Genomic DNA, 13,956 nt, shown 5'->3' on the forward strand with positions numbered 1-13,956 from the left:
AAAAGGGTGTGGTGGAAGTTTCACACTGAACAATGCACCAGCAGGAGAGAGACTCTGTTAACTTGAATTCGACCAACAAAACAAAACAAAACACAAATCTCACACATCTCCCCTTCCATTTGAACCAACCAGCACAGAAACAGCTGAGTGTGAGAAGGAGGCGTATTGCATATTTCCATCCATGTGTCAGACTTACTCCAAAGTGACAACGTGTGCGACTAATAGCCAACGGGTATCTTTATCTCCACTTTAATTACTGCAAAATAATACACGTGGGATCCCATACCCAAATCCACACAGCTCATTTCACGCCTCTCACCTGATCAACGGTACCGTATTATTAAACCCGCTGTGTATATTCAACAGCCGACAGGGTTTAGACCAAAGCAGATGAATGGGGGCTGCAGTTGTGGTGCATGAAATTATCCTATACTATATATTTACTTGTGTTATATTAAAATTACAAATTCATTTTACACGATCATTTTCTTCTAATCTAAAGAGCAAATAAAAGGTCAAATTAACCTCAGAAAACACAGATTGAGGTAAATGATCACATAATACGAAACCTTGGGAGTGATTTTCTTGTTCTTGTCTTTCCCAGGGCCCTGAATCTCTCTTTTTAAATCTGCATGGAGACCTAGAATTTACTTTCGCCTCTTCAAATAGGGTCCCTAATGAAAAGGATATCAAATTATGGAATGTGGCGGTCAATTAAATTCGACGTTTGCTCAGGGCACTTTGTGAAAAAAGGCCCCTCTTTTAACGCTCAGAATGTAAGAGCTGAATTCTGCAGGCGTTTATAGTGAAGCAAGTCGTACTTCCATTAACTTCCCTTAGTCCTCAATTCCCCCTAATCTGCATTAAAGGAACTTCTATACCAACTCCCCCGCACTCCTTCTCCCCTTTGCTCAGAATTTAAATTTCATTCCCTTTCTCTTCCGCTCTCTGCCTCTCTCTGCCTCTCTCTCTCTCTCTCTCTCTCTCTCTCTCTCTCGCTGTAGACAGAAGTTTATCTTTCAGATGTTCTTGAACTATTTAAAGGACGACACCTCTTGAAACGTTAACACATTTAATTAGATGTTTCCTGGGAAATGACGTGAAAATTTCAGTCACGTAGTTAGATCCATTAAAAGCCACTTCCAGAGAATGTCCACCTGCCTGTTGCCGGACGATTATGTGAAGCATGAGTTACTGTACTGTCCTCTGTGTGTGTGTGTGTGTGTGTGTGTGTGTGTGTGTGTGTGTGTGTGTGTGTGTGTGTGTGTGTGTGTGTGTGTGTGTGTGTGTGTGTGTGTGTGTGTGTGTGTGTGTGTGTGTGCGCGCATGCAACAGAGGAGTCAAAATTCCATCTGTGCAGAAGCCTTACTGAGCCGTGGGAGAGGGGGAGTGGCAAGGTATGAGAAGGCCTATACTCAGTCATTCAACCCACACTATAGCCGATAGATCCGAGACATTACGTCAGGAAAGAGGCTTAATAAAAAGGCACCTGAACAGGCCCGTGAATTATGGATGAAGCCGAGGCAAGAAAAGAGGCAAAAATATAAGTTGAGAGATAATTCAAAAAGCAAAAGGTTTTCATCAAAACATTCCATCCCCCCATCCTGTGTAAATCCTATTAGAGGTGGAAGATAGCACACAGGGAGGCGGGGGGACTGACTCCATGCACTCTGTCCAGACTGCTTCACACTGATAATGCTATAGAAACCCTCAGGATCACTCACATAAAAACGACATGGTGTATATCTTGCTTACATATATCATTACTATAATAAGTATATGTAGTTATGTAATGAGGGCTGACAGAAGTGGCGGTGTTGTTGTGAATGCGTTCACTTGTCATAAGCCATCACAGCAACGACATCTTGATTTCTTTTCATCACATCAAACATTTTCCTCCTTTCTTGAAAATTGCATGAAAAAATAAAAAGGGCTTCACTCTCTCTCTCTCTCCGTCAGGTGGAATTTGAGGCATCCTGGAAATGTCACTTGCGGTTAAAATAGTGCTGCCAACCAAGTGCGGGGTGGCGGCTGTGGCGGCTGGCGGGGGTGGGGGGTTACGCCGCTTTGATGTTACCTGTGCCGGATTGAGAGCAGGAGCCGGAGAGAAGAGGGGAGTGTAGCAGTAGAAGGGTAGGCCTTGAAGGGACTGGATTGCCACTGAAGGCCTCGTGATAGCACAGCGTCACTTAGGTATGACACAAACACCAGGGGGATAGCAGGCAATGATGTCTGGTGGTCACTCTTCCTCCCCCATTCTCTGATGCAACGCAAGACAATGTCAAAATAAAACCCTACAAAACTTGAAATATGTATGGTGTGTGTGTGTGTGTGTGTGTGTGTGTGTGTGTGTTACTTGAACATGAACTTCTTATTTTCACATTTTCACATTTTAACAATATTTTCTTTCCTCTTTTTATAGTTTTTCCTAGAAGAAGCAGGGCCACAGATTGTGTTTTAAATTATATTTCCACAGAAAACACAAATATGTGTTTGACTGAAATCCGGGAGGCGGATGGGATATCAAAGGAATTAAAGCCCTGATGACTGACACAGAAACGGGAGTCACATGAAAGGCCCATCAGCCCTCTCTCCCCGGTATCCATCCCACACAACAGTCAAGTCAGCATGGAGAGCTATCAAACCCACTATTTCTGTCCTTGTCGATAAGAGGACTTGCTCGCTTTACCACATCCACTCGCCCGTTCTCAAAGTCCATGCGCTTGGCTCCAGGGGGGATTTTTCTCTCCCTCCATCCACAATCAACCCTCCTGGGGCAGAAAGGCCGACCACCATTGACATTTACAATGGAATAATGCATACCTAATGCCCAACCCTGGCACTGGCCATGCATTGGCAAACCTTGTGTTGCACCACTGTTCATAGGGTAAGATGGATGAGTTTTTAAATGGACTCGCTCTAAATCCTACTCTTGGACTGAGGCCCGAGGCCAAAATATAAACTCAATGAACACTGGGAAATGTATGCCCCTTTCTGATAGCGCAAAGCTTGACTGTGGTGCTTTGAGACACTCTCTCTCACCAGTTATATCAGGATAGCTTAGCCATTTTCCCTAATAGTTTGAGAACTTCTGCTGAGGCCTATAATGTGATTCTGAATGCGATTCTGACCTTTAATATCATGGAATCTGCCTTGGTTTATAGGCAGTGGCAGCTTTGCTTTGGACTGCAACACTGGTCTCCCCTGTAGTAAAAGAGGGTTATGCTTTTCTGTCTTGTGTGACCTATGAATGTTGGAACAATGTCAGAGAGTCATGTAAAAATGCTGCCAAAGCATCAAATAATGAGGTACTCGCATTTGGACGTGAGCCCTGCAGGCTGTTTTGGTTGGCTCTGCGCCGCTCTGAACGCACTGTTCTGTGTGGTCAATTGTGTCTAGCTGCTATAAAAGTAAAAATGACCTGAAAATGAGTATGATAATGATATGTCCTCTTTAAAATATATAACACTCATTTTAAAGACAAAAATACATTAATCTGATATTTCCGGTGCTTGCTAAACAAAACCACGACATCTGCTTATACATTAGAATAACTGTTGCCACACCGTTCGTCTACTGCCGACAGTGAAAAAAAGGAATGATGATTTGAGACGTGATTGTTCACAAAGCTATAGGACTCCGCTGCGGTCTTCTGTTAGCTGGAGAGGAATGCTAATGATGTGGTGCCAGTGAGGCGAGTAGGAAGCCAAGCGAGTTTAGCAAGGTCCCATTGGAAGAGGATTAACATTACTGAGCTGCCTTCGTGTGTGTTCGCAGTCCTGTGTGTTACGTCATGTTTACTGGGTTGAAGCTACTGGACTGTTCACACTGCCCCTACAGTGGGTGTGCTGCACAAACAAGGTCTGTAACACTGCTTGACCCTTTGACATAAAATGCAACACTATAACACAAATCTGCTTCTTTTCTAAGGCGTATATATATTGCATAATAATGTAATAATACTACATCCTACATTAGCTTATACACTGATGGACCAGTTTTTTTTTAAGTACACTATATTTACAATACAGGCCAATACAACAGTTTTTTTTCAGTAAATCCTAGCTTTGTGACACTTCTTGGATTTTGTTGAACACCTGTGTCAGTGTTAATGTGTGTATATTGGTCGGTATGTTTCGGCCACTCAAAAATAAAATGCATGATTGTCGGTGTGACGGGAGCCTCCGTTCATGTTCAAGTAAAGCTAATAGAAATCAAATCAAATCAATCCATTTGTCTATTCTCACATTCTCGAAGGGTGTCCTCAAAAGGGTAAACATGTGCATTCATGTCTAATTTTTTTAGTTTTGTGTCTGTTAGTAAGGGCATACAGGACTTTACATAAGGAACCGTCTGAGGTGGGTGGGTTCAGGAGGAGAGAGAGTGAGGATAAACTGCGTACCGTGGTGCTTTTTCACTAAATGTCGGTGAAATTGACTGGGACAATGTTGACGCTGTTAAATTTCTGTCAGCTCGGCATGACCATGTATCATTCTAGATGCCCGTTTCCCAGGCTCCGGTGACAGACCTGGCAATCAAAGTCACTTTACTGCCTCACTCTCCTCTAACGGCTCAATTCAGCCACCACTTAAAGCCACTACGAGTAACATGGCACGTTGGCGTCTCCTTTGGACAAAAGCGGTAGTATTTTTACGACGCCCGCTGTCGCAAAGCTGTTTTCTAGCTCGTGCCAGGCGTGCGAGTGTGAACTGAGAAGGGCGCAATATAGTGCATGTCCGTGTGTTGAAAGTGTGAGGACTCTTTTCGGCTCCGTGAGAGTGGTTTTCACACTGCAACAACTAATGCCAGTCAGTGTTACACACACCTGATTGCAATGAGTTGATGCAGCAGCGTCACCTAACTACTCTCTCTCACGGAGCTGAAAGACTACGTGTCCTCACAGAAAGCGAATGAACGAGAGACGGCAGTTAGTATGGATCACGATGAGGTAATGTGTTTGTGTTGTTGATGTAAATAATGACTATTTCAGATGAATAATGGTCATCTGATGATGATGGTGAAGCAAAGCAAACTTTGTGTTAGTACCAACCGCTCATTCATTTAGGAGTAAACACTGCAGTCTAGTTTCGCTCTCGTGAAATTGTATACACGTTGCTTGGCAACGCCCTCGTCCCGCCCGTAGCCTATATCACTCTCCCTTTTAGCTTTTCTTCATTGCATTCTCTTTATCAGTCCTTATGACGACAAATAACTGTCTCAAACAAGGCTCCCGCTCCCCTTCCCTCACCTGGAGGCCAGGCTTCTCAAATCGCGTTGCAGCGCCACACTGAAATCTGCGACCAATACGGATATGTGACCATAGAGCCTGCACGAGCGAACCGAAAATCGGACTGGGTGTGCGACCAGACCAAAAGCAGTAATAAAAACTATATAAAAACGTCTTTCTTTGCACTGATGGTCTCGTTTGCTGTTAAAGGTAATTTATGATTATCAGAGGAAACATGAGGCTGTTTAAAAGATATTTAAATGTTACTTGTAGCCGCTTTAATCTTACTTTCCCTATACGTCCATCTGCTTAGCCATGTGACCCATACAACATTTAGGCTTTTGTGGAAGGATCTATTGGTTGTCTTTCTTTCCTCATTCATCTTACCATTGACAAAAGTGTTTTTACACGGCCATAAAGAAGCCTTATTTTTAAACAATAATGAGGAGTTATGGACTTATTCTTATGGGTTTCTGTAGCTAAAACATTGCACTTTGAAGTTCTTGTCTAATGCCCCAATCCCTGGATTATTTGAATGGTTTAAAAATCATCAGGCAACCCTCATGGGTTAAAGAGTGGTTACACTGCGTATGTGTACTATGCATTGAAAATAATATGGAAGAAATGAGAACGAGAAAGACAGAGATAGGGTACGGGAGACACAGAAATAAATGGTAAGAGCACACATGAGGGCTATTGAGAGATTTGTGTGGATAGAGGGGTTGGACTGGTTAAACCCTACGGTGTCTGAATGTCTTATGTGCATATTAGATTATGTGTGTTCATGTTTTTCTTATCCAGCTCTTTTTGAAAACCCATAGAGGAGCATGTAATGTCCACAGTTCTGAGGTTGTTCACGCTACATCAGTGCTATTAGCATGAGTACACTGTGCCACAATGATGAAATTAATGTTATGGGGGAAAGAAGGACTAGCTGTTTTATCTTAGAAAACTTGACATGTTCCCCTCCTGGTTTTCTTTTGCTCTGCCTCATTGCAGCAGCAGAGCAGAGCCGGCTTTGTGATACTACCATTCATTGGCAGCCTAATGAGAGCCACAGCCCTAAGATGTTTATAAAGGGGGCCTTTATTATTATGAGGCTGTCAGAGAGTGGGAACTGGTCACCGGGTTCAGTTCATAACAGTATTAATTTTTTACTAACTCACTTGTGGAATAAAACATTTGTCTTCTGCATTATACTGTAAATTTAAGTTGAACAGCTATAGACTAATTGAAAGATGGCCAACACCTGTATGTAAGTATTGGAGAACTCCTACCCTACTGTTAAGACAGTCACTGATGGAGTTGTCACTTTGTAGACTTTATAGATTTATGCAATATTAAGGCTTATTATTTCCTGTCTTTTCTAGAAGTGAATCGCTTCATCAAAAGCCATATCTGCTCAGATTTATTTGCGCAATCAAAAATACAAATCACAATAAAATATGAAATGCACAGTTTAACGGTGTACTTAAATTAGAAGCAAGGGCAGATTGAATGTTTTGTTTTAGAACTTGCTCAGTCAATATTTTTCTTTCTGGGTTAGTACCCTCACGGTTGAATGCACTTATTAAAAGTTGTTAGGTGATGGTCTTATCGTCAGAGAGAATAAGCAGGAAACAGAAGGAACAAATTAGAAAAAGCCAAAACAAAAGCCTGTATATTACCAAAGCCTTATAACACTGACATCTCCTGCAATGAGCTCTTGTTGTATGACTCAATATTTCATTTGTTTATGTCTATGTGAAACTATGTAGCAAGTGATGCATTTCAGTGAAATCTCACAGCTCAGTCCAATCCAATAAATGTACACACCAAGGAGAAACAATATCACTGGTGCTTTGGGTGCATGGCGAGCCAGAGTGTCAGGCTGAAGTCATGATAAAAAGCCATGGACTCATTCATGATGCTTCTGCCTTTCATTCCCTTGTAGCACATCATCATGTCCAGTCCTGGCTCCTCTCCAAGTGCAAGGTTGTGAGGTGAACGTCCCCCAATAGAGACACAGACACAGAGGGAGACAGAGGAACGAATGACATGCCACTTCAACAGCTTCTCCTTTTACATTTCACAGGGGAAAAAACAGTCACTGGACACACAGAGGTTTATTTAGGAGTAAGGCTCAATGGGTTCGAAAGTGCAGGTGGAAGGCACCACTGACTCTGAACAGAACCAGCCCCATTTAATGAATGAATGAACGCATTAACTTACTTACTAACCTACTCACTGTGGGGTTACTGGTTCTAACAAACCAACTCTGAACATGCAATACTGTATGTGTGACGGGAAACAATGTTGTGCTGTTTCTATTCATCTCTCAGGCGTATGGCCAGATAGTGGACTGATAAAGAGTTCCGCCATAGTAAGCTTTTTAGATAACAAAGTCAACATTGCGTTGATGTTAATGTATCCCAAACAGCCCTGATTAAAACAACGCTCTCACTGTTCCCATGCAACAAACATGATTCTATAACCTGAAGCCGTTAGTGGCACTCTGCCGTCTGTGAAATGTGACATGCTTTCCCAGCGCCTGCATGTGCCAGATGGAGCTTGACGTGAAGCAGCAGACTTCTGTCTTTTCAACCAGGACAAATGTCAAACATTCCTCTAGGTCTCGCGTTGGCATCACGGCTCAGGGACTCAGTCAAACAGTGTTCTGTGACCCGCTCGCATTCCAACATGGGAGGAACGGGCGGGGGAGTTGCCTTTGTTCCTGCTGCAAAGCTATGTGGGGCAGCAAAAACTTTACTTTTGTCTTTGCGAGTCCATTAGGTGACAGGAAATTTAAGTAGATAGGTTGGCGGGCTAGGCAAGGATCCAGCTCTTTTGACCTGTTTAGATAAAGCTGAAAAGGCACTGGAGCAAAGAATGCTGTTTAAGACTCCACTATTAAGCGTAATGCGATAACATTGCATTGAGATGCAAAACTTAAATGTATTAATACGTTTCTTCTGGTGTGGTCATAAAATACCCTAAGTTGGTCAAGTCGTCAAAAGAAAAACAAAACAATCTGCAAATGAATCAGCTCTTAAGCAGTGTGGTAAGTGATACAAAGACACTGGAGCTGTGTGTGTGTGTGTGTGTGTGTGTGTGTGTGTGTGTGTGTGTGTGTGTGTGTGTGTGTGTGTGTGTGTGTGTGTGTGTGTGTGTGTGTGTGTGTGTGTGTGTGTGTGTGTGTGTGTGTGTGTGTGTGTGACAGGTAAGGATTCATGTTACAGTACTGAAGCAGCCGCAACTCTCATACCTGAAGATCATGTCAGGTTTCAAAACAAAATATCAAAAGACAGTATTATTAAAAGGAGACACCTCGCTTATGTACTGTTTCACATTTAGCTATTTAAGCCACGTCTAGGCCAAAAGCAGCAACAGAGAGCTTGCGGCTGCTGGTTAAATACTGCGGACTCACCTTGCCGTTGGCTTTGGTCTTGGTGCTGCTGCGGTTACTGTTGTGGTCGGGGCTTGAATTAGCATCTTCATGAACGCTGTCCAAAAGCCACAGGAGGAACTCCAGGGCGTCATGCTGAGAGTTTCCCCGAAACTGAGAGCCGTACTTGGCCACGATGCTCTAAGGAGAGGAGAGACACAATGATTAAAGGAGAAGTAAGTGATTTTTATTTTTTTAAATATAGCCTATTTTCATACAGATTTTCATCACTCTATATTCATACAGAAATCACAGTGTGCGCAGTTCATTATACAGGCCTCCCAGTCATTCTTTGCGGTGATTGTCAGTTTTACCGCTCGTTTTTATCCAATCAGGAGACATATTGCTGTAAAGAGGCGGGTCTCTGTGCCCCTGAACGATGACTTGCAGGGGACCGCTAACTGCAGTCACTGAGAAGAAGTAAGCTAAAAGGGCCGTATCGCTTACTTGTCCTTTAATCCGTCACTTTAGGTGATAAAGTCATAGACAAATTCCCTTTGGATATTGCACAAAAACACTTTGGTATCTGATAAATGATCTTTAATAGTATCTGAAAAGTGTGTGTTTAGGGAATGAGTGAGAAACAAAATGTGTTTTTTTTTTCATAAAACACTAACTAAAAATAAAGTAATTACTAAAATGAATGATACTGTTAAACATAACTGGAATCACTTGAATTTTTAAATATATTGCAACTTTTCAGCCAAATATTGCAACCACACGCTTAAGACTGGCGGCAAAAAAAATATTGCTCGGCCCTGACAGGCCTTTTATATCAAATTCAGATGGAACTTAACCGTTGGAGGTCAGGCAATTCCAATTTCCTTTTTCTTTCAGCAGAGTTAAAGTTTTTGCAAGAAAATATCCTGTACAGCTTCATGAAACAAGGCAGATGACGCCATAGAAAACAAGAACACACACTTACACCCGGGTTTAGTAAACATCCACTTGTGAGCCATGGTGCCCAGTAACATTGGAAGAAGTTTTGTGACGATCAAAAGGAAGGTGTTACTAGAAAAAAAGTTTATGAGTTTATGAATCAGACACCACTGAAAACTAATGACAGCATCAACGCTGTACACCAGCTGGCTACTTCTCCGTCTCTGTGTGTGACTGACAGCATCCAGGCTCTGCTTCACACCTCATTAAAAATCACCACATCATACCTGCGCTGTCCCATTGTCTGAATATAAACATGGGAGGGAGCCCCCCTCCCTCTACCTGATGGAGGCAGCCCGCTAATGAGCTTCATCACTATGAGGAAGCACTGACGACGGGGAATGGAGGGATTAGGGACAGATGGAGAGCAGTGCAGTAGAGGATGAGAGGGGATGCTAGTGGAGCTTCAACAGACCTGCGAGTGCTGTGTGCTGCCTACCTATCAAAAAGACGGCGCAGCGGTGGCTGTCCCAGAGATGAGAAGTGAGAAAAGCAAAAGGCAGCACAGTTTGTCAAAGCAAGCCCACAAAACAGGAGGGAGGAAAAAACACTGAGGGCCAAAAAAACCAAGGGCAGTTTCCAAGGATACGACGAGGCCACACACAGAAACCTGATGACATCAAAAGGTTGCGACTTCATTTAGACCAGGGGGTGACTTCTCCACTGATCTCATCTCTGCTGTTTCCTCTATCCATTTTTTTAGGTCTGTGCGTTTGTATGTGTCTGTCTGTCTGTGTGTGTGTGTGTGTGTGTGTGTCGACTCGCCGGTGATCATCTCTTTGATACAGTATCTGTGTGTGTACATTGTTGTCTCTCACACCCTCTCTGGTGGCTTGTGCCACACCGCCTCAAAAGGCACTTCCAAAGTTGTATTCCCATGCATCAAGTCTTTTATGATAGAATTCTTTTAAAGAGGGAAATGAAAGGAAGACTAAAGTAATGAGACCATCAGGGAACACAGGGCGGGAGACAAAGAGGAAAAATAACAGGTTAGTTGAAATGTCAAGTTCCCTTTGTAAACACTGGCAGTGTTCAGCGCTGACCTGAGAACAGCTCTGATGGGATTGCATGTGTTTGTTTAGCAAACACTTGAGAGGAAGTCAAGGAGAGGATACAGATGGGTGTGTAGGGTCATTCTGAGGGTGCGCAGAGCTTTCTGCAAAAACTATTGATCAGTCTAGACAAAAATATCTGATTCTCAGCCCACACCTGAGTAAGGTTGCATTCCTCATAATGTTCTTTCTCTCACTTGGAGCAAGCTTCATTTCATTTATCGATAAATCTTTTTCATTAAATCAGAGAATGCGGAAGACATATGTGGAGTAATAATTTAAGGCTATTTAGCTTAAGGTTAAGGAAAATAAGTCATCTATATATAATAATTTGATAGAATTTTTCACTCTGTGTTCTAGGTTTTTAAATTACGCCAACTTATATTATTATTATATATTATTATATAAACTCCACTCCACCAGACAGCCGAATTCAATTATTGGAAGCACAGAAGTTCGTAGGGGCAGGCAATTTCTTTTTATTTGATTTTCTGTCGGATAAGATAAGAGAAAAAAAACAAGAGAATCAGAACTAGCAGTATTTCCAAAAACAACAACAACAGAGGATAATGATATCTTAAAAAAGAAAATGCAACAAAATGACAAAAGACACAGCCATAAACCTGTGCAGTCTCCACGGCAGGGGTCATAACCTCCCGGGCGTATACAAAAGACACAGGGGCTGTACTCCAGCAACATTGTCAGCTTCCACACCCAGAGGTCTCTCCTTCCTTGCTGCCCTTGTTTCATCCCCCACCATCACCCCCTCATGCCCCCACATCCATCCCTTTACTCTGTAAACAAGCACGGATCAGGGTGCTGCCAGGCCAGGAATTTCCTATAAACATACATCAAGCAAAATGACACTCCTCGCTCTCCCAAAAAAAAAAAAACACACACATTTACAACACCTCCCATTACCGCTGTATGACCTGCCAAACAGGCCCGGGTGGATTCCACAGCGACAGACAGGGAATGATGCTGACAAATGACGACAGGGCACAACCTTTAGGGGGAACTGTACACACTCTGCTTTCCCACACTCTAAACCACCCCCCCCCCACACACACACACACACACACACAGGTGTGGCTAGAATGAGGCTGGATAGAATCTGTCATTACTAGCGGCTCCATTTGCCGTTTCATTTTTCAGCCGAGCGGGCCCTGCATGGTGTTGCCGGCTCACCTCTGCTGTCGGAACAGGCCAGACGGATGCAGGGCAACCATCACTTAGACCTACAGCCTCCAACTTTTCCACTTTCTCTCTCTCCCCCCTCCCGCTGTGTTTCATCTATCCTTTCTCCGTCACGCTCTCACACACACACACACACACACACACACACACACACACACACACACACACACACACACACACACACACACACACACACACACACACACACACACACACACACACACACACACACACACACACACACACACACACACACACACACACACACACACACACACACACACACACACCTCTTTTAGCAGTGCATCTGTCCTTCCATGCCCCCCTCCTCCTGCCATCCTTCTTAATCTAAAACAATTCAGCCTGCTACATCTCGTTTCATCCTCTGGCCACACTGACTGAATTCACCTCCACATCAAAGTGGGAACTTGCGTTAAATATTCTTGGCGACAAATCTAAATGCCATGTCTTGGACTCAGACTTATGGTTCCTTTGCAGCGCTGAGAAGATTGAAAATAAAATCCTTTGATAAAAAAAAGGTGCCCGTGGGTCAAAGCCTGCACAAAGCCAGCGTGTCTGCAGACGTCCCCAGTGTGGGATTTACAGGCGATCAGTAAGAAATAAGAAGGGATGAGATGCAATGAAAATAATCGCCCCCGAATGCTTCGCGGGCCAGTGAGCGCTCCCTGATGCTCTGCTGAAACTGTGGAATTGATAACTCTTGGCCGAAGCTGTAAATGTGCTACCGTGTGCACTATGAGTCTTGGGGAGCTGCTGTAGCCTATCTGACACGCTATCAAGAGCTTATACGCCATTTCCAGTGCCCCCCCCCCCTGCCCCATGTGCTCACTGAGATAAAGTAGGGGAAGATGTTCCCAGACTCTCCTCCATGATTCGGTGACCGGAGCCTCACACCCAGGCATAGGCCTAGTAGAGATTGATTTATTTTATTCCCGTGGCTGCTTACACCCGTGTCGTCGAGCCTTGGTACATAAATCATGGGAGGTATAATAAACCTGATGGAGAGAGAGAGAGAGGGCCCATATTGTAGTGCTAAGACAGATACAGCGCAGCAGAAACACTTCTGCATGTGCTTCCTTTATTGCCTTTTGTCACAGCGGTGTAGGTATAATGGAGTGCTGCTCACCGAGTCGTGGGAATGCACACTGCTTCCCAACAGCATATGGTGGCGGCTCTGGCACAGTACTTGTAAGTGGTCTTCTAGCTTTTGTTTTATAAGTGTGAGACGAAGTGCTAGAAGCATTAGTACTTCACGGCTCACTTCAGCGGCGGGGACTTTGAAGCTATACTGCATGCCTGTGGCCGAATATAAGCTAAACTGATTTCTGTGTAATATTGTGTGCTTAAAGAGAATCTTCCAAAAATCGTCCCCATCAAACTGAAATGAGAGGCCATCCTATCGTTGCAGAATCAGCACAGATTCCAGGTGGTGCCTATCCCCATTAGCCTGGCTCCGCCCGCCTACCTACTTCCGCCCAAATTTCATTTTCCCTTCAGTACAAATGAAATGAAGTACGATGGTCTGGTAGCGCCAGGCTATATCTCCATTGCAATGCGTGTGTGTGTGTGTGTGTGTGTCTCTCTCTCTTTCTACAAGCAGTATACAACTTCAGCACGGAGAGTGAGAACGAGAGCGGCCCTTGATAGGAAGCATAGACAAGGAAAGACAAACAGAGCATCCGTCTCGCTGCCCTGCCTCACTGTCACACAGTGTCTGCACTCTCAGAACAAACAAGACTACTTAAAAACACCAGGCTTCATCTTCCCCGATCAGCTCCACTGGCCTGGGCAGAGCTGCATCATGTCAAGCGTTAAAAAAAGTTAAAACACAATAGATGAATTCGGGGCTCCCCACTACAACTTCTAAAAGTTAGTTACTGTGTTGTTAAATCCTTCAGAGTTTAAGGAATGTAATGCAGATGAGAAAAAAGATGATGTATTGGTGTAGACAATTTTTGGAGCAGCAACTAAAAGGACACTTCATCCCTCCAAATGTCATCAACATCAAATGTGTAGTGAAGCAGTCATGGCAGAGTTAGACACATTCTGGTAAGTAAGTTGCTGGGGTCATGTCAAGGACAATTATTTTGATTTGC

The 13,956-nt window shown here is 43.6% G+C and overlaps 1 protein-coding gene across 1 annotated transcript in view; it reads right to left on the reverse strand.

Annotated features, from left to right (window-relative positions):
• The window catches only part of usp43a (ubiquitin specific peptidase 43a), a gene marked incomplete at its 5' end in the record, with an annotated part of 84,853 nt that overhangs the window by 65,911 nt on the left and 4,986 nt on the right, over positions 1 to 13,956 (reverse strand). The window contains one exon of the mRNA XM_080030103.1: positions 8,634 to 8,792. Coding sequence (XP_079886229.1) covers positions 8,634 to 8,792 — 159 coding nt within the window. The remainder of the gene's footprint in view (positions 1 to 8,633; positions 8,793 to 13,956) is intronic.

This window comes from Ammodytes marinus, assembly GCF_949987685.1.
Source record: "Ammodytes marinus genome assembly, chromosome: 6".
NCBI classification, from domain to species: domain Eukaryota; kingdom Metazoa; phylum Chordata; class Actinopteri; order Uranoscopiformes; family Ammodytidae; genus Ammodytes; species Ammodytes marinus.